This window comes from Eretmochelys imbricata, chromosome 2, assembly GCF_965152235.1.
Source record: "Eretmochelys imbricata isolate rEreImb1 chromosome 2, rEreImb1.hap1, whole genome shotgun sequence".
Taxonomy (NCBI): domain Eukaryota; kingdom Metazoa; phylum Chordata; order Testudines; family Cheloniidae; genus Eretmochelys; species Eretmochelys imbricata.
The window spans coordinates 91,313,439-91,334,597 of record NC_135573.1 but is presented as its reverse complement, the minus strand read 5'-3'; the positions used below and the strand labels follow the sequence as shown (position 1 = coordinate 91,334,597).

The window sequence follows — 21,159 nt, the reverse complement described above, 5'->3', positions numbered from 1 at the left end:
CCTATGAATTCAACATAAGAAACCGGTACTAAGATAATGGAGACTGGGACACAAACATGCCAGTTTACAAGGAAGAGAGGAGAGGCTACAGACATGATAAAGAGAGATAATCTCTGGATAAAGAGAGAGCCCTAACTGAAGCCAATTTCTGAATACATACTGCTCACCATCAGGCCTCTTTATACCTCTTGTCCTGCCTGAAAGAAAGTTACTTACCTTATAGTAACTGGAGGTTCTTGGGAAGTGGGTGATCATTGTCTGTATTTGATTGTAGGTGCATATTCACTTCAAGTACCTGGAAACAGAATTCTTGCAAGCAGTGTCCATTGGTCCACAGGTGCACCCTTGCTCTCCTCATGCTTCAAACAAAGTATAAAGGGCAGAGTAGACCAACTGCCTCCTCCAGTACCTTCTCTACAGTGAATTCAGGAATGATTGGAGGCATAGGGGAAGGAGGGTGGGTAGTGGAATACAGACAGGGACCACACATCTCGAAGAATCTCCAGTTACTATAAGGTAAGTACCTTTCTCTTCTTTGAGTGCTGTTTCCTATGTATAATTACACTGTGGGTGGCTGAAGCAGTATTAAAGTAGCAGAAGGGTGGCAGGATGCAGGCAGCAGAACTTTTTGACAGACTGCTGTCCCAAAGGAGGAGTCAATATAGAAGTCCAGTACAAGAGCATAATGTCTTATGAATGTGTGGATGGAACTCCACATAGCTGCCTTGAAATCATCAAGAAGCTATATCCTGAAGCAACGGCCCTGATGTTGCTTCTGCTCTTATAGAATGAGCCCTTACCAGATAAGGGGAGAAAGATGTTACAGCTGGCAGCAAAGTAAGAAATAGCCAGATATCCATTTAAATAGCCTCTGGGAAGATACAGCTTGACCTTAGAGTTGTTCTGCTATGGCACAAAACTGTCTAGGTGATTTTCTGATTGATTCTGACCTGTTTAGGTAAAAAGTCAATGCTCATTACATTACTTCAGGAGGAAATGAAAGTCTTCTCCTCCTCAGATCCATCTGGTTTCAGAAAAAAGACACAGGTAAGTGGACTGACTGGTTTAAGCAGAACTCCGAAAGTAGATTGGGGGTGAAATTCAGATGCAGTCATAATGAGATTTTGTCCTAATCGAATGGATGGTGAATCCATCATTAGAGTTCCAAGCTCACCTACACTTCTGGCTGTGCTGAGGCCAAAAGGAATGCAACTTTCATTGATAAGTATGTGACGCAGGTAGCCCCTCTGCAAACTGGCAAAGGGCACACCACAACATAACTTGAAGCAGGCCTGATACACTCATTGCCCCAACTCACTGCTCTCATAATCTGTACCTAAAAAGGTGTCATGTAATGTTTCATATGCAAACTGATAATATGCTAGTCATTATTAATACTGTGTTATGTATATATAGGCAGTGTATAAAGAATTATAGCTGTGAGCTGGAAATATGGTCTTAAAGTATTTGACAGGCAATGCCTAAGTCTAGCCTATCCCAGACAAAGGAATGTTGTTTGGCAGGTTTGACTGTCTCCAATGTAAATAAAGCAAAGTGTGACCAGAGACTATGAAAAGCAGATTTACATGCAAGGTCAACAAAGCCACCAGGTAAACAAGTGGGGGAAGATGACCACTTAATATCAATGGGGGATGGAGACTGCACCCCCAGGAAGCCTTCTTATCTCTTGAAACAGGGTCAATGATCTGGGAAGGTATCAGCAAAGGCAAAAAGCCATTTTGTCATCCATCACTGAGGGGATGAAGGGTGCAGCATCCTTCATATCAATGAAAGTTGGGTCCTCTGGTCTAGAGTAGGAGGGATGCTGATAACAATATAAGTAAGGAAACTGCTTAAGTATTGTAACTTGCTAGAATTAAGATTTAGTCACTAGAAAACTTGTTTTGTTTCACTTGTAACCTTTCCTCCCTCTTTCACTCTTCCTTGTAATCCCTTAAACCTACGTTCTTTGTTAATACACTTATTTTTGTTTTATTATAAAGCCATCTCAGTGCTGTGTATTAAACCAAATTGTGGGTCTGCAGCCAAATTTACAGGAATGGATGCATAATACATTCTGTCTCTTTGGAAACAGTAAACTGGATAACTTCTGTGAGGGTCCAGTGAAGGACTGGATACTAAAGGGGAGATGATTTTGGCGAGAATCAGGACTGAAAGGACTATTGGTGTCACTCTGCAAGAAATAAAAAGCCTGATGGAAGCCGAAGTGAGGTCACTGTACGGTCAGCAGACTGCTGGTGCCAGGGATCTACGCCAAATCTGCATAGCACAGAAGCACTCATCATTACAGGGCAGTCAGTGACAACCCCTTACTGGACTGGGTGCAACTCCATTACATGGTGGGCAGCACACCCTGATTGCTGCCAGGTGGACTCATACAGAACTGAAGGACAGCCCAGTCATCTTGAGAGAAAGAACATATTCACCTTACTTTGTGCTATCTGCTGACTCAGGAGATACACGTTTCAGCTGTGCCCATTTCCACTCAGCTGAACAGCATTTCCTATTGGAATCTTTTCTACCTTTATACAGCTTCAGAGCCAGAATATTCTAAGGTTTATACCCATTCAAAAACCAAGCCATGAGATTAAACGTTCTAGGGTCAGGCTGTCTGATCCTGTCCTTCCCCGCATCAAGAGATTGCAAAAGGACTGGATACTGATTGAAGGATGAAATGATATTAAAAGGAGAACTGGGAATCAAGATTGTCTGGGACAACTGAGTGATGAGGATGACTTGTCCCTGTTCTGCCAAATTTCTATAGAACTCACAATAGGAGCAGTAAGGGAAGAGAGGCCTATTTCAGCTGTCCTGACCAGGGAAGAAGGAGAGCATTGCCTTGAGAGTTTAGACCTAGAGCTTCCCTGGAACAGTAGTTGTTGCATTTCCTATTCATTTGGGAGACTAACAGAACCCAGAAGGGAGGTCCCTACTTAGCAAAGGGAGGTCCCTACCAAATCATGCAGCTCCCACTCATGATCAATGGTGAAATGCCTGCTGAAAGTGTCCGCCAACACACCCTGAACTCTCGGAAGGTAAGTTGCCAACAGGACGATTTAATTCCTAATACACCAATTCCACCGAGTGACCGTTTCTATGTACAGGGGGGATAAATCTTGCCTCACCAGATTAAAAGGTAAGAGCCCCGAGATTAAGAAATACAAAGTTAGCTATTTTCAAGATCAAACTTATTTTGGTTTTTCATTGCTAAACGCCAAAACAACTTTGTTGAGCTGCTAACGACCAAAGTTTTCTTTAGAAAATGTATTTGAGGCAAGACATGCCTTTCAATTTTGAAACTCAAGCTCCAGATAGCAGAGACTAAAGACTGTTTCCCCATCCACCAAAGAGTCAACATATTAAGAAATCTCAGATAGTTCGGGAGTGGGAGAAAAATAAGATGGCGATCAAGAGGCAGCTTCTTTAGTATGAAAGGATCCTGAACAGAGTCAGAGATCGTTGCTGTTCTAGAGCAGATCAGCATCATCTGACATGATCTACTTTACAGAAAGAAAAAATGCAATGGCTCGTTGTGAAAGCTCACATTTGATACCTTATTAATTTTAATTAATAGTCACACCTCAGATGAATTGAGTTTTTCTTATACTTTCATATTATAAATACATGGAGATACCTCTATTTTACTTACAGTAGCAGTTTGCATATTTATGCTTTTATTTATTCCCGCTGTAGTCTCCATTTCATCAACAGTGAATGTGGCTGACACAGAGTCTGGGTGTTCCTTTGTGTGCACTTCTATGACTTCTATAAAAACAGAGAAAAAGAGGGTTAAGTAGCAGTTACTGATAAACTGTTTAAATACCCATATTCTTGGGATGTGCCCACCCCACCCCACCCCTCAAGTTCTGCTAAAAGCAGTGATCATTAGGATCTTGTGTCTTCCTTTGCAAATCCAAACAGTGAGGCCTGTTGGGGCAACAGCCCTTTTTACAAACTCCAGTTTCATTAGGGGGGGCTGCAAAAGCACTCCTGGGCCCCCCCCGCCCACAATGTACCAATGCCAGAACTCTGCTGCTCACTCTTCCTCCTCCTCAGAAGGGAAAGGCACCAAACTTCCTGATGGGGGTTACAAAAACATAACTTACACAGCATTTATCAAATTTATTTTTTTCCTCTCACCCATTTGCCACTCCCCCCATAGCATCAACCCTTCCTTCCACCAGCATTAATCCAGAGCTTACATCCACACTCCTCTTCTGCCTTCTCCTCACCTTTGGAGCCATTTGTCCCAACCCCGCCCTTCCCTCCATCCCCATCCTCTCGCCCTGCCACAACCATTCTCACCAAAACCTCCACCCCTCCAGTGCCACCATCCCTAGCTTCACACCCATCCCTCTACACTTCTTTTGCAGTTATTTGTCTGGTCAGGTGTGTACTGTATGACATACAATAGATGCCTATTTGCATACCAAGCCAGATACCAGGTGCCAGATGGTGAAATCTACAAGGAAACCTATAGGAAAATCAGCACAAGGGTATTCTCTTTATGGGTAAGATCAAAGGATTGGTCTGGTATATCAGGTAACACAAGGAAACAGCTTCTTTCACCTAGGAAACAAGCTGACGGCAGGACACAGATTATCCAACAAGTTCTTGGAGTCCACTGGAAATTTTTTTATTTCAGAAGGTGCAGAAAGCAACTGGGAGGGGGTGGGGGAGGCTCTTTTAGATTTGATTTTGACAAATAGGAGGAGCTGGCCGAGAACTTGAAAGTGGAAGGCAGCTTGGGTCAAAGTGATCATGAAATGACAGAGTTCATGATTCTAATGAATGGTACAAAGAAAAACAGAACGATGCAGATAATGGATTTCAAGAAAGCAGACTTCAGCAAACTTGGGGAGTTGGTAGGTAAGATCCCATGGGAAGCAAGTCTAAGGGAAAAAACAGCTCAAGCTCAAGCAGTTTTTTAAAGAGACATTATTAATGGCACAAGAGCAAACTATCCCACTGTGTATGAAAGACAGGAAGTATGGCAAGAGACCACCCTGGCTTAACCAGGAGATGTTCAATTTGAAACTCAAAAGAAAGTCATACAGAAAGTAGAAACGAGATCAAATTATGAAGGATGAATATAAACACCACAAGCATGTAGGGACAAAATTGGAAAGACCAAGGCACAAAATGAGATTAAACTTGCTAAAGACAAAGGGTAACAAGGAAACATTCTAGAAACATTAGAAGCAAGAGGAAAACCAACGACAGGACAGGCCATTTACGCAATTGGAAGGGGAAACAATAACAGAAAAATGTGGAAGTGGCAGAAATGCTAAATGACTTTTTTGTTTCAGTTTTCACCAAAAAGGTTAGTAATGACTGGACAGCTAACCTACTGAACACCAGTGAAAATGAGGTAGGATCTGAGGCTAAAATAGGGAAAGAACAAGTTAAAAATTACCTAGACAAATTAGATGTCTTCAAGCCAGCAAGGCCTGATGAAATACATCCTAGAATACTCAAGGAACCGACCGAGAAGATATCTGAGCCATTAGGAATTATCTTCAAAAACTCATGGAATACAGAAGAGATTCCAGAGGACTACAAGAGGGCAAATACAGTGCCCATCTATCATAAGGGGAATAAGGACAACCCAGAGAATTACAGACCAGTCCGCTTAACTTCAGTACCCGGAAAGATAATGGAGCAAATAATCAAGCAATCAATTTGCAAATACCTAGAAGATAATAAGATACGTAACAGTCAACATGGATTTATCAAGAAGAAATATCAAACCAACCTAAGCGTTTTTTGACAGGATAACAAGCCTTTTGGGTGGGGGGAAGCGGTAGTTGAAGTATATCTTGACTTTAGTAAGGTTTTTGATATCGTCTCACATGACCATCTCACAAACAAAACTAGGGAAATACAGCCTAGATGGTGCTACTATAAAACTGGGAGCATAACTGGTTGGAAAACCATTTCCAGAGACTAGATACTAGTGGCTCACACTCAAGCTAGGAGGACATATCAAGTGCAGTCCCACTGGGATCGATCCTGGTTCTGCTCAATATTTTAATAAATGATTCAGAGAGTAATAATAATAATGGCAGAGAGTACACTTATAAAGTTTGCGGACAATACCAAGGGGAGTGGCGTTGCAAGTGCTTTGGAAGATAGCATTAAAATTCAAAATGATCTGGACAAATTGAAGAAATGGTCTGAAGTAAACAGGATGAAATTCACAAAGGACAAATGCAAAGTAATCTACTTAGGATGGAACAATCGGTTGCACACATACAAAATGGGAAATGATTGCCTAGGAAGGAGTACTGCGGAAAGGGATCTGGGGGTCGTACTGGACCACAAGCTAAATATGAGTCAACAGTTGCAAAAAAAAAAAAAAAAAAAAAAAAAAAGCAAATATTCTGGGATGTATTAGCAGGAGTGTTGTAAGCAAGACCCGAGAAGTAATTCTTTCGCTCTTCTCCATGCTGATAAAGCCTCAGCTGGAGTACTGTGTCCACCTCTGGGTGCTACAATTCAGGAAAGATATGGACAAATACGACAAAGTCCAAAGGACAGCAACAAAAATAATTAAAGGTCTAGAAAACATGACATATGAGGAAAGATAAAAAAAATTGGGTTTGTTTGGTATGGAGAAGACTGAGGACATAACAGTTTTAGTAATATAAAAGGTTGTAACAAGGAAGAGGGTGAAAAATAGTTCTTGTTAACCTCTGAAGATAGGACAAGAAGCAATTGGCTTAAATTGCAGCAGGGAGGGTTAGTTTGGACATTAGGAAAAGCTTGCTAACTGTAAGGGTAGTTAAGAACTGGAACAAATTGCCTAGGGACATTGTAGAATCTCTGTCACTGGGGGGTTTTTAAGAACAGAGGTTAGACAAACACCTATCAGGAATGGTCTAGTTATTATGTAGTCCTGCTTTGAGTGCAGGGAGCCAGACTAGATGACCTATTGAGGTCCCTTCCAGTCCTACACTTCTGATTCTATGCCTTGTTTCATAAAAAAAAGATCACACAGCCTGCCTGGCTGAAAAGCACTGATGAGCATTACTTAATTAATAAGATACTCTCATGTCTAATACAGTCTAGGCACCAGAATGAGAGTGATTTCATTTTACATGTAACCCTTTGTTTCCATTTTACATGTAACCCTTTCTACTTGCCATCACAGGAATCTCTATACTTTGTTAATAAGCTTATTTGTTTTCACTACAAACACATCAAAGTTTTGTGGAGCTGTGATCTGAGGTGTAACCTGTAAACTGGTTTTTACAGCTTCTTTGGAAGCAGTGAATTGGCAAATATTGAGAGTATCCAGTGGAACAGGGGCCAGACACTCTTGGGCAGTGGTCCCCAACCTTTCTTGCATATAGCAATAGCAATAGCATATTGCTATTCCCAAAAGACTCTGGCAGGCACCAAACATCCCGCTGCTGAAATGCTGCCACAAGCAAGCAGCAGCGATAAGAAGCATCGCCACCAAAATGCCGCCAAGAAACAGCAACGCTTCTTGGTGGCATTTTGGCAGCAGGGTGTCCTGCGGGTGCACAACAATGCTCCAGCAGGTGCCATGGCGCCCGCGGGCACTGCGTTGGGGACCCCTGCTCTAGGGAAATACTTGGAGAGCTTGGTGGTTAGAGTGTGCCTATCACTAACCTGGCGAGAGAGAGAGAGCAGGGCCTGCATAGACCTAGAGGGGCTGCTTGTATTGCCTGTGGCTGGTGGCGAGATGCCTCACAACCCTAGATACTCCTGGGAAGCACCACATTCCTTTCTCTCCCCCTCGCACCCCAGATCAGGCTGTGGTGGGGGTGCTGGGCTTCTCTTCCAATCCAAGTCCAACACCTCCCCCCAACTCCTTTCCCTTCTCATTCTTTCTCCTCTTTTGAAAAAGTACAACTCCTCTCACCCTCCATTTTGCTCTCATCTACCATCCATCCAACTTCTCCACATCATCCATCCTCTGATTAACACCTGGCTCTCTTTTCCTCTCCGATCTCCCATAGTAACCCTCAGGGACACCAACTTCCATTCAACCCCTTCGCTACTCACTTTCTCACCCTCATCTCTCCATTCAACCTGCAATCCTCATTCAATTCCCATGCTCACTAAGAAGGCTGTTCACTTGGCTGGTTCTTCACGAACCATTGTGTGCTCTCTCTCTGCTACAGAATTTACCTTTTCTGACCATCACTTGGTCTCGTTCAGCATTGCTCATCAGCCCCATCCCCTCCTCACAACCTGTCACTCGGCCTTTCCATGATTTCCAGTCCACCAGTATTGATTACTTTCTTGTGTCTGCTCTCAGCTCTCTCCTCCCTTAACACGATTGTTGAGTCTCTGTATGCTTCTCTCCTCCACCCCTGACTCTTGCCCCTCTCCCGCATCACAAGATGCAAACCTGCCAATCCCCAATACTAGCTCACCCCCATCTGCTTCCTATGATCCTGCTCTCACACTGCAGAGCATCCCAACATCCAACTGACTTACACTACAAATTTGTTCTCTCCTCCCTCAGTTCTGCTATCTTCCCTGCTAAACAACTCTATTTCTCCAATTTAATTGAATCTTACCACACAATACCAGTTTGGCACAGAGGCCCATTGGTGCCAACTGGCAAAGGGTTCACTGTTCTTTGGAAGTAACTCCTATCTCAGACCTGACAAACTCACTACATCCAAAGCACCACTGTCATGGTATTCATTTATAAAGGGCAGCATGTGAGGTCTCTACTGAAGTTTTGTAACTTACTGATACTCATCATTGTGAGATATGTATACAATAATATAACTATGTTGAAAGTTACGCCCTATAATACTGAGTGAAAGTAAGTCATCAGGGAATAAGTCTTGTTGAGGGCCCATTCAGGTAGGAGGGAATTGTCAACCCTTCCTGACTAGCTGATTACATAATGTGGTGTTCAATTGTTTACCTTTTCACCAACCCAGAAAAGTCAATGGAAAACCATCAAAGACAAACCATAAACATCAAAACCACTTGGAAATGAAAATGACATGGAAGTGATATGACAGCAAGGGGACTGCCCTGTCTGTGAATGAAGACAGAACACTGACTCAATATATCATAGGATGGAGAAAGACCCCCTGGAGCCACTCACCGAGAAGGTATCTTGCTAACGCCAGTGTGCATGAAAGAAGCTGTGCTCCTAGCTCCTTTGAGCTAGCAAACATTGCAAAAGACTGAACTTTGGGGTGAGAATCTACTTTAGGAGATAGGAAAGGTAACTATTAGTAAGTATAGGCCCTAGTTTTATGATTTTGTTTTGTACATAACTGTGTTTCCATCATTCACACTTGCTTTCACTTGAATCTCTATTCTTTCTCAAGTAACTGTTTTTTTGTTTTACTAAAATTGAACTCAACTGGTGTGTGAGACCAAGCAGCACTGGACTAAGGGACTTTAGGAATGGAAGATATGGGATTTCTGTGACTATCCAGTGATCGGGGCTGAATATCACAGAGGAACACTTAAGTAGTGTCCACAAGGGTGCATCTATTCTTAATCTGCAGGGTAAAGGCAGGGCTCTTATAGCCCAGAGGAGAGTGCTTGAGTGGCTGACAGTCTGGTTGTGTTACAGAAACAACACCTCACACTGTAGGCAGGTGGCAACAAAGTGAATCTCACTCTTTGGTACCTTGAGAAACAGCACACGCAGCCACCTTTTGACTCCCTCTTCAGACCCTCTACTCCTCCTGCTTGCACTTTTCTCTCCTAACAGGATCTCACGTATATCTTCCAAAAGAAAACTGACAAAAAACGTTCCTCCCTCTCCTCAGCTTGCCTTTCCTTCTCCTCCTCCAACTCTCTCTTCTCCCATCATGGATGCAGAAGTCAGTCTGCTCCCCTATCCTAACCCCTTCACTTCCTGCAGTGACCTCACCCCATCTCTAGATCTCCCTTGTGCCCTCTCATATCCACTCCCTTACTGTTCTCCTTAAGCTCTTGTTTTCCCCTGGCTCTTTCCCCTCATAATACAGGCATGTTCTAGTCTCTCTCATCTTAAAATCCCACCTTGGACTCCACTTGCCTCTCCAACTACCACCACATCTTCCTTTGATATCTAAGCTCATTGAATATGGAATCTACAATCACTATCTGGAGCTGCTCTCTTGCAGTTCCATCCTAGACGTTCTCCAATCCAGCCTCCACTTCCTGCACTCCACAGAAACCACTTACCAAAAATCACTAATGACCTCTTCCTCGCTAAAGCTCAGAACCAGTTCTTCATCCTCGCTGACCTGTCAGCTGCCTTCAACAACACTGATCATACTCTTCTTGAAATCTTTGTCCTGGTTCTCCCTCTCTCCAATCGCTCCTTAGCATGTGCTTTGGATGACCCTCCTCATGCTCCAGCTTTCCTTGGAGGTTTCACAGGACTCTGTCCACGGTCACCTTCTCTTCTTACTCTACATCTTACCTTTGAGTAATATTGCAACCACAAGTTCAATTACCATTCCTGTGTGGACAATTCACTGATCTGACTCACTGCTTCAGATCCGTCACCTTCTGCACAATATAATTCTTGGTCGGTCTCTCAGACATCTCCTCCTGGATTCCTAACTGCCAGCTTAACCTCAACATTGCGCTAAAACAGCTCCTAATCTTGTCCCCAAAACCCTGCCTGTTACCTCCACTCGATCATTGTGGACACCATCATCCTGCCTATTACTCAGACATTGCCATCTTCAACTGACGTCTCTCTAGGTCCTATGTCCTTTCTGTAACTTGCCAATTCTGAGTAAAATCCTTTAGACATGGCCTTTCCTATCTATCTACACAAGTAAATAGATCTTACCCAAATTCTTATCTTGCATCTTGATTACTAAAATGTCCTTCTCCATGAACATGACAAATCCAATCTTACCCATCTCATATCCATTCAGAACGCTGCAACAAAGATCATTTTCCTAACCTGGTGCTTTGACTATTCCACCCCTCTTGAATCCCTCCACTCCCTTCCCTTATTTCCATATCACATCAAACACAAGCTACTTGTATTCATTTTCTAGGCCCTTCACAGTCAATCCCCACCATCTCTCTCATTTGCTATCAAACTGTCAATGCTCGCTTCTGATCAGTCCATGATGCAGCCTCCTACAAACAAGCAGCTTCCTGCTTTCTCCCCATGCTACCCCACACGCTTGGGAGGTACGTCCTGTAAACATCCACAAAGCTACATTATCTACCTTCAAATTCCTTCTCAAACCTCTGCTCTAAGAATACAATTTTTTTAAAAGCATAGGAAAACACTTTTATTAGCTAACAGCTCAAAGGCAGTTGTTTGGTTTCCAAGTCTGTGTCCCAAGAAGGTGCTGGTTCACAAGAAAAGATCATTCAAAAATCTCTCTTCATAAAAGGAGTAGTAAAAAGATGGAAGAACCATGCACTGGAGAGAGACGGGTACAGCTCCAACTGAAAAGCCAATATTCAGACATGCTTGAAACAGCATTGAAAGACAACCAAACTGAGTAAAACCAAAATGAAAGGAACTATGGAAATCAACAGAACATCTGCAATAAAAAAGTTGCACCTCAAGATTTTTGTTATTGAAGGCTTTTAACTATGCAAAAGAATTATCTTGAACTTCCTAAGGTGACTCAGTGCCTAAACTCAAATCACTGTGCATGCCACTACAGTGGTTTCAGATCGAACCACAGAATAAATTGTTTCTAAGAGCAAAATCATCTGGTAGAATTGGAAGCCAAACTGGAGGTACTGAAACCATGACAAAGGGAGAATTAAAAAGGACATTCAAGTTAAAGCTATTAATGTCCCATGAGCTTTGTCTTGTCAGATCTTCCTGATGATCCTTTCACCTAGATGTATAGCCAGGAAAGCATATTAAAAATCCTGCTACTGTCCAGGAAAAAAGGAAGCTTGGTTTTAGCCTTTGCATTTGAAAAGAGTGAGAATTTTAGCTACTTTTCCTGCTGTTGAAGAGCCTTCTGGGCAGTAGCCAACTGGGGCTTCAATCATTGTCCGTATTGGTGTTTAAGAACGTGTTGATATCTGACCCAATAGTCCTTTGATTGAGAAGGTGTGTATGTTGGGCCTGGACCAGGCTACTTCCTCTCCTGCCATCAACAAGGAAGGAGGAAAAAGAGAAGGCACAACCTGCCTCACTAATTCCTGAAAAGTCACCGAGGCTCAGATTCATAGTATACATCATTTTAGTTCATTTCAACACAGTCTCTCACTTAAAAAAATTTAAAATAAAAGCAAAACCCACAAACATGGCTAGTGGTTCATCAAGTCCATTGTTCTGTCTGACAGTGATCAGTACTAACTGCATCAGTAGAAGGTGCAAGAAATCAGAGTGAGAAATTACAATACTCACAGAGGAAGACTCCTTCTATCTCCCATTGGAGGTTGGCTTATAATTGAGGCTTAAGTATTTATATCCCTTCCAAAAGCAAGAAATAGCAAGTCAAAACTTTTCTGTGACCATGGAAATAAAGTCCTGGGTAGAGAAGACTAACTTTCAAGACAGTTCACATAAAGGATACAAAAAAGAAGGAGTTCAAGTCCTCCTCCTAGTTCTCCACTGGCCCAGAAGGTGTTTTGTGCTTGCTAGATACCCAAGAATCCACACTGTACCTGTAGAACTTGAAGCAAGAACTTCATCCAGTCAGGGAACACCTTTTTTGTGTTGGAGTTGCAGTTCTTCAGGCCAGGGTGGGCCCACAATGTGCCAGTCCAACTTAGCCCTATACCAGTGTTTGGCTGGCAGGGAACAGGCAGGGCATAATTCACCCATTGTAGAACCTGTAAATGCTGTTTCACATAGGAATACCACTTGAATTTAAGCCAGGTGTTTGCAGGACAGCGCTGCCATGCCTGAATGAGCACAAAGGAGTCCAGCAGGGAGGCACCGCAGCAGCAGATCCGATGCACGTACTATTTATCCAATCCAGAAAAAGGAGGAGGAGAAGGAAGATTGTAAATCACAACTTCATGAAACAAAAATAAAAATTTTAGAACAAAATGGTCAGGAGAAACTGACCAACTTGTTCCACTGCCAGAACAGAAAATCTGGGTTCCTGAACTGAAGGGCAGAACTTAGTCCTGAAGCCTCCAAAAACAACACTGGACCACAATTCTACAGGTCACAGCATTAGCACAATGAATGAATGAATGAGAGAAACTGTGCAACAGAAAGTAAGTATCACTGAAAAAAGAGAAGTGATGAAGGTTTTAGATTAGTGAATCATGTTGTTACTCATGTTCGCTGGCTGACAGCTCACAGTACTAGGCCTTGTGGATTAAGAGGAAATCAGAGTTGTTTGGGGGTGGAGATATTAATGTATGGTACTTAATTTATTTCAAACCCTAAACAGCAAGTAACAGGATGTGTTGCCGTAAAGTAGGCCTAATTGCTACAAAGTTTACTTCATTATAACACACATGCTAAATCCCCATAAGGGCACTTTAAAGAAGTCAGTGGTAGGTTTCTGAACCTGGTAATTTAGGGCAGTTGAAATTTATTAATTCAAGCTGGTGGACTCTAGATGTGTACTTTTGCCAGTTTTCCCTCAAACGGCCCTCCTATATGAGGTACAGAATTAGTTTAGAATAGTTGTTTGCTCTCCAAGGTGGAAGCCAGAGCTGTCACTTGATGATGGTACTGGGGACCACAGCTCTTGTTGCGGAGAGCATGACATCCTTAGAACCATCATCAAAAAAAATTCATGTTGTCGAAAAGTCTGATATTGGAGCTTTTCATTGGTGTACACGTCCGTGGGTTTTGAGGTCAATGCACCAGAACAGAGGCCCTGTTAGTGGACCTCCCAAAGAGTACTGTAGCCAGCACTGCTTCGAGAGAGATAGAGGATGCTTTCAAGTCCTTTTATAGTGTGCTCTTGATCTTTTGGTCAGAGGTTCTTTGGGTTAGTAACTGCTGCATGGGAGACTGCCATATCTTGTGAATGACAAAAACAGATGCCACCAACAACATGGAGTTTATTCCTGGATACGTTCAAATTTCAGGGCTTTTTGGCAGTCTCTTTCCTTCACTTCGAATTTTCCTCTCTTCCTATAAGACTTATTCCAATGAAGCATGGAAGGGAATAATGAAGTCCACAATAGTTTTCTTTAGTTTTGATTCACTTTCATCATTTCAATAGCTACTATGATTCTCCTGGTCATTTTCTCAAGCAATTTTGGAGAGTGTGGGCGTGTTGTTTATTGGGTTCCTCACCTTTATGGTGGGATTCCAAAAGGGTATTGTCTTCCTGAGAGGAGATATGTTTTTGGCTGACATTGTGCTGCTCCTGGTGAAAGGGGCTGCAGAGGGAAGTATTAAGAGGAAGTTTGAGTGCTGCACCATGACAAAAAAGAGTATGAAACTTCTTGAAGATTCTGGAGGCTTTTCCTCCCCTGAGCTCTAACAGCGTAGGTCTCTGGGACCTTAATTCTGCAGTGAGGAGGGAACCTCAGGATGCCTGACTCCCCACTCTGCTCCCCAGACAATAATCTATTTTATTAGATAACTGAATTATGGGATTTTTTCCTTTAAGGGTGATGTCCAGAGTAGGTTCACAGAAATGTCCCACCCCCACAACACTTACCCTCTACTCACAAGCAAAAGCTTGTTCTTCCCACCACTTCAAAAAATTGAAGTAAACAAATTACTGCAAGTTCTAGGTTATGACCCTCACCCTTACCTTGCCCACTCAATGTCTACTGTCTCTCCAGGTAGGGACCTAGTCTTGTATTCCTGTACAAAAGTAGACATCTAGATGTTGTTGTGTAAATAGTATTTAACTAGTAATAGGCTAAATAAGTGCTAAGTGTCCCAAAGTGATCCGCAAGACTTGAAAATGTAATTTCCTGCAATTTTCCAGTGTTCATGACAGATGCTGAGATGGCCAGAACAAATCAATTTTCTCTCAGGCATTAGAACCTTATGTAGTCCTTATAAAGATTTTATGTTCTTTAATCTTAGAAAAGAAAATAACTATTGGTGAAAAACATTTCAGTGATTGCCCCCTCTGACAATTCATTCATAACAGTCTTCACTAATTTTAATGGTTAGGAATATTCACATATAGCTACCAATTCTCTAAATTGATCCTGCTATTTTACCCATTTTATAGTACCTGGAAAAAACGTATCAGAAGTCTGTGAACGCTCAGAGTTGCCTCTTGATGCATCAGACTGCCTCAACAAAGCTACAGGTTGCCTTTTCTCTGGAGATGTAATATGGTAACCAAAAGATGGCTGTAAAAAATAAGTCAGTGATTTTTTTCCTCAAGTATTGTAACACCCTAAAAATTGTCTGTAGAGTGTGTTTAGGTAGCATACCAAAAAAACACACTACGTAATTTTTCTCATCGTTAAAACATTTTTGTTTAGTTAAACAGATTTTTCTCACTCTACCCCAAAAGAGGATAATCACCACAGACCTCCAATAATCCTCTGTATCTGGCCTACTTTTACTACATACTATAGCCCAGGGGTGGGCAATAATTTTCACAGGAGGACCACTCCACAAATTTTGGGAAGTTATCAGAGGCCGCACATTTCTACTTTATTAATGGAGGGGGTGCCAGGTCTGGGAGGGAGTTTGGGTGCAGGAGGGAGCTCCAGGCTGGTACAAAGTTTTGCGGTGAAGGGTGTGGGTTCTCGGAGGGAGTTGGGTGCAGGAGGGGGCTCCAGGCTGGGGGTTGGGGTGCAGGAGGAGTTGCAGTGTCTGGGAGGGAGTTTGGGTGCAGGAGGGGTTGCAAGGTGCAGGCTCTGGCTGGGAGGCACTTACCACAGGAGGCTCCCAGCCTATGGTATAGCAGGGTTCAGGCAGGCTGCATGCATGCCGTGGCCCCACATCGCTCCCAGAAGCATTTCTGCACACCTCTCAGGGGGAAAGTGGAGCAGCGGGTCTCCATGCACTGCCCATGCCCGCAAGCACCACCCTCACAGCTCCCATTGGCCAGTTTCTGGCCAATGGGAGCTGTGAGGACAGTGCTGAGGGCAGGGGCAGTGATTGGAGCCGCCTCCCCACCCGCCAGGGACATGCAGAGTTATGTCAGCAGGAGCCAGCCACTTCTGGGAGCGGCGTGAGGCCGTGACAAGCAGGTAGCCTGCTTGAGCACCCTGCTGCGTAGTGAGACTTTTAGTGGCCCAGACTTTGAAATTGCGAGGGGGCAGAGGAGGCCGGACAGAAATGTTAGATGGGCCAGATGCGGACCGTGGGAACGTATTTTGCCCACCGCTGCTATAGCCCGATGTACAATATCACTTCTTCAAAAGGTGGAAATTGAAACTCACTGGTAGTCAAAGTGGCCCCTTAAATAAACACAAGGCATGCCCTATACCCGCTCTCTAATAACTCCCAACCTGGGAAACAAAACTCATCCAATATCTCTCACATGCTAGAACAGAGTATCTAGAAGATCAGACTCTTCTGGAAGCATTAGTTACCAATGCAACAGAAGAACAAGAGTTCCAGCTATGGTCCTCTTGTCCTTTCCTTCAGTTCTTTGCATGAAAATGCTAGTCAGCCACATACCCTTCTCACATCAGTGCCTCCGCCAAGACAGCCAAGAGCTTCTGATCTCTGACCAAAGAACTCCCCCAAAGACAAACGTAAGTAGCTAGCATCTTTACTAAGATCAGATGTTGTATGGGACGCTCTCAGCAGGTTATAGCTATTGGCAGATTTCCATGATGTATCCTCTATTTCAGATGTATTGTGCGTGTCTATTTTCTCTTCCTGTGAATAAAAAATCATTTTGAAAGTTGTTCAAAATAAGTAGATCACCCTTCTGCAGTTCTCAGAAAGTTAACTTTTTATAAAGTCACTAACCTGCAAAAACCTGTGATCCCTCTCAAATTCTTCTTGATCTTGTGCAATCTTAGCTATTGCTTCAGCTTTAAAAAATGAAAATAATTAACTACAACATAGCCATTGATATAAAACTGATTTGAAATTAAAATTTCTAAGTTTGCAGCATTTTTCCAAGTCAATGACAGATGCTTTATACTAAAGCATGTGTAACTATGCATACAAGGCAGCAAGGGCCAGATTTACAAAGGTATATAGACACACAAAGATGCAAGTGCGGGATTTACAAAAGCCCCTGCTTTGAATACCTTTGTAAATATAGTCCCTACTCCTTAAGTGTAAAAAAATTAAGCTTTCATTTTAGATGTAATTTAGTCGTCCTGGCAGCTAAAAAAGCCATAGCTGTCAATACTTTTTTTTGACAGGTTTCAGAGTAGCAGCCATGTTGATCTGTATTCGCAAAAAGAAAAAGAGTACTTGTGGCACCTTAGAGACTAACAAATTTGAGCATAAGCTTTCCTGAGCATCCAATGAAGTGAGCTGTAGCTCACAAAAGCTTATGCTCAAATAAATTTGTTAGTCTTTAAGGAGCCACAAGTACTCCTTTTCTTTTTGCGAATACTTTTTTGGTACAGTGTCTGTAGAAATAGGCCCTACAGTGTTGAAGACTATCTCAAACAGACCTCTGAACTAGCTTTTGACTTTCAAACCCATGTATCCTCCATGAAAATTTTTCAAACTTTTAAAATGCCTCCCATGAATTAAAGGATTTCAGAGTTGTAGTGTACCAGTTTTTGCAACACCCATATACAATAACCAATATGGTAAATTTAACAGCTTTATTTTTCAGATTTACATGCTTGAATTGCACTGCATTACTATTATTACAAAATAATAAATGCGTTGGTCCCTACAATAAGCAGTTGTGACTGAGAACATAGGTCTATCGTAAGGTTACCATGCAAGCTTACTTGTCTCCTAGTACATGTGCATTATGATACATTGTGTGATCATAGAATTAGAGACTGTAACAACCCTGTTCATTCAGGGCACAGAATGAATTGAGAATGTTACAGGGCTGTGTTGTGAAGTAAGGCTGTTTTCCACATGACCCTTGACTCATTTGAAGCAGAAGTTGAAAGGTGTTTAGTAAATGAACAAGGGGAACACCAGGTAGTACGGGGGGGGGGGGGGGGGCGGGGAGATGATCTGGTGGTTAAGTACAGAACTGGCAACTAGGATAACTCCTATCCTTGCTCTGCCACAGACTTCTAAAAATTAAGTCACTATAGCAACTACTTTTGAAGATTCTAGTTAGTTTTGTGTTCCTACAATTCTGTGCGCAACACTTAGACATCTAGGACCTTGCTTTCGGAAATGCTAAGCATTCAGCCCTGAAGTTTATAGAAGTTGCAAATGCCCAGTACCTTTGGAAAAAGCATCCCCTAGAGGTCAAGTTGTGCACCCAAAGTTAATGAATGCTTACAATTCTGCCCAAGTCTGTTTGTACTCTGTTCCTGGCTGCAAAATAAGGATATTACTTCTATTAATTACCAAAGTGATGATAAAAAAATAAATGGTTTGTGAGACATTCACTCTGCTGGTGACCAAAATAAGAATACCCGTGCAGAAATAAAATATTCCACATTCAGTTCAACATTTGACTGGCACGTAGTAAATATGACCATCCACTGAATAAGGATGCAGCAGTGAATGTCAGCCTCATTTGCTGAGCACCATATATCCCATGAAGTGAGTAAGGGTTGTGTCCTGTGGAAAAGGACTCATAGAACTAAGACCATCTGAATGCACGCACACTCAAAAGGGAAAGCAATTAAGGTTTTTTCCTAACTTAGAAATTGACTTTGCAACCTTTAAATATTTAATAAAGCATTTAGTAAGAAATTAGAATATATACAGTTCAGAAAATGCAGCTTCCCGTAGAACTATGGACGTTAAAAGGGAGAAGAAACATTTTGCAAGGGAGTTTCCTGTAGTTTTGGGAGACTTCCATATCCACAGGGTGATACAGAATGACTATAATAGCCTCTCTGTGGGATCATAGGGTGGCAGTGACCAATTTCCAAAAGCAATTTTGTTCTACACTCCTGTACCATTGGGACATCCTGTCTCAGTTCACTTACACAACAGTAATCAGACATCTGTGAGAGAGTTAACAGATCCTTTAAACCACAATCCTCACTGGAGGATGGAGGGAGAAGACATGGGAAAGAACCATTAGCTATATCTAAGGCTAAGATTTTGTCTTGGTTATTTTTAGTAGAAGTCATGGCCAGGTCACAGGCAACAAACAAAAATTCACGGAAGCCGTGACCTGTCTGACTTTTGCTGCTGCAACTCCATAGTTTCTCCCATCACCATGGTGGCTGGGATCTGTGGGGTTCCACCTTCCACCTAGGGCATCTGGGAGCTGCAGGTTTCCCAAAGAGAAAACATATTTGAAAACATATATGAGCATATTTCCCAAAGAGAAAACGGGACACCCCAGCTGATCGCTGAGGCATCCCCCTCCCTCCACATGAGGCTGTCACCCATCACTGGAACCCTGAGGAGTACCCCTTCAGGCGTCTGTCACCTGTCTCTGAAACTTTGCAGGGGGCCCCTGTCACTTGTCGCTGCTGTCACCGGACCCCAGCCATGGCCCCACTGGCTGTCACCTAGGGTGACCAGATGTCCCAATTTTATAGGGACAGTCCCGATATTTAGGGCTTTTCTTATATAGGTGCCAATTACCCCTCCCCACCCCGTCCCAATTTTCCACACTTACTATTTGGTCACCCTACTGTTACCTCCAGAGTCCTCCAGCCCCTGGGACTAAAGCAGAGAATGTCACGGAGGTCTCTGGAAGTCACGGATTCTGTGGCTTCCGTGACCTCCATGACATAAACATAGTCTTAACCATATGATCCATTCTTGGAAAATCCATAAATTCCCAGGACCAGAGGCTTATACTTGACGCCAGGGGTCATGTTAGCACCAATCATTCCCATGTTCATGTATAGGAAAGAAAGCAGTCTTAATTATAAGCAACTGAGTCGTCAATAGAAGAAGAAAAAAAGGTTACTTACATGCGGTTATGAAGTCTTCACTTATTTTATTGTCTGCAGGCAGATTTAAGTCTTGCTCTTTATCAAATGAGGTATAATATGCCAGATCAGTCACCCATTTTCCCTCTTCATTTTGATAGACAACACTGTGTGGTGGGTCATCCAGGCCATAAAATACTGAATTTACTTTAGATCAAGATAAAGGGGTACAAAAAAAAAGTAGTCTCTTAAATTTTAGCAATTTGTTTGCTGGTTAGCTACATTTTCTGACTTGTAATTTATATTAGTTACCTTCATTGAAATAACATTTTTATGAACTGTACAGACACTCCACAATTTAAGCTTTACTGTGTGATTTAATATATTAAATATCAATAAACAACGGTATTCAAAACTGAACTAGAAATTTCTTCTAGTTAAGTTAGACTTAGGCCTGGTCTACACTGGGGGCTGGGCGGAGGGAGAGCGACCTAAGATATGCAACTTCAGCTACAAGAATAGCGTACCTGAAGTCGACGTATCTTAGGTTGACTTACCTCACAGCATGGGATTGACTGCCGCCGCTCCCCCATCAACTCTACTTCCGTCTGTCACTGCAGAGGAGTACAGGAGTCGACGGCAGAGCGATCAGGGATCGATTTATCGCGATTTATTTACACTGGACACGATAAAATTGATCCCTGATAGATGGATCACTACCCGCCCGTGTAGACGTACCCTTAGATCTTTTCTTATAAGCTTCTGGTATATTTAGAAAAAAGCTTAACTTGCAATTTTAGTTCCCTCGCCACACAAACTAATCTTGTCTCATTTGCCCTAATGGGCTATTTCTACAGCAACTGACCTTCCTCTGTTGTATCTTGATATTCATTTGCTCTACCACCAGCAGTTGGAGACAGGTAAGTATCAGCCAGACCAAGTTCACAATCATCAGCTGGATTTGTATCAGTCACAACTGCATTTTCATTAACAGGACTTTGAGGACCTGTGCCATACACAAATACTCCATCTGTCAAGTGCAATACTTCAGCCTCAGATGAAAAAGCATGACACAAGTTAGAGGATTGTGTTCTCTGCTCTAAAATGGCATCGGAGAGATCAGCCACCGTCTTATTGATGCCCATGTGCTGAAGGTATAATGAATCTAGTTTGAATTCAGCAAGACTGATGGAATCTAGTACATCTTCACCATTTATGGCATCCTTAAGAACAAAAAAAAAAATTAACTAAGTAGTTCGCACTTTGTACACAAACAAAACTAGCAAGTGTTTCTAGTTAGATTCTAGT

General features: G+C 42.5%; 1 protein-coding gene across 1 annotated transcript in view; it reads right to left on the bottom strand.

Annotated features, from left to right (window-relative positions):
• Positions 1-21,159, bottom strand: part of CEP192 (centrosomal protein 192) — a 219,402-nt gene that overhangs the window by 112,864 nt on the left and 85,379 nt on the right. The window contains exons 21-26 of the mRNA XM_077808693.1: positions 20,717-21,074; positions 19,894-20,058; positions 16,826-16,890; positions 16,529-16,732; positions 15,123-15,243; positions 3,671-3,786 (exon numbers count right to left, since the gene is read on the bottom strand). Coding sequence (XP_077664819.1) covers positions 3,671-3,786; positions 15,123-15,243; positions 16,529-16,732; positions 16,826-16,890; positions 19,894-20,058; positions 20,717-21,074 — 1,029 coding nt within the window. The remainder of the gene's footprint in view (positions 1-3,670; positions 3,787-15,122; positions 15,244-16,528; positions 16,733-16,825; positions 16,891-19,893; positions 20,059-20,716; positions 21,075-21,159) is intronic.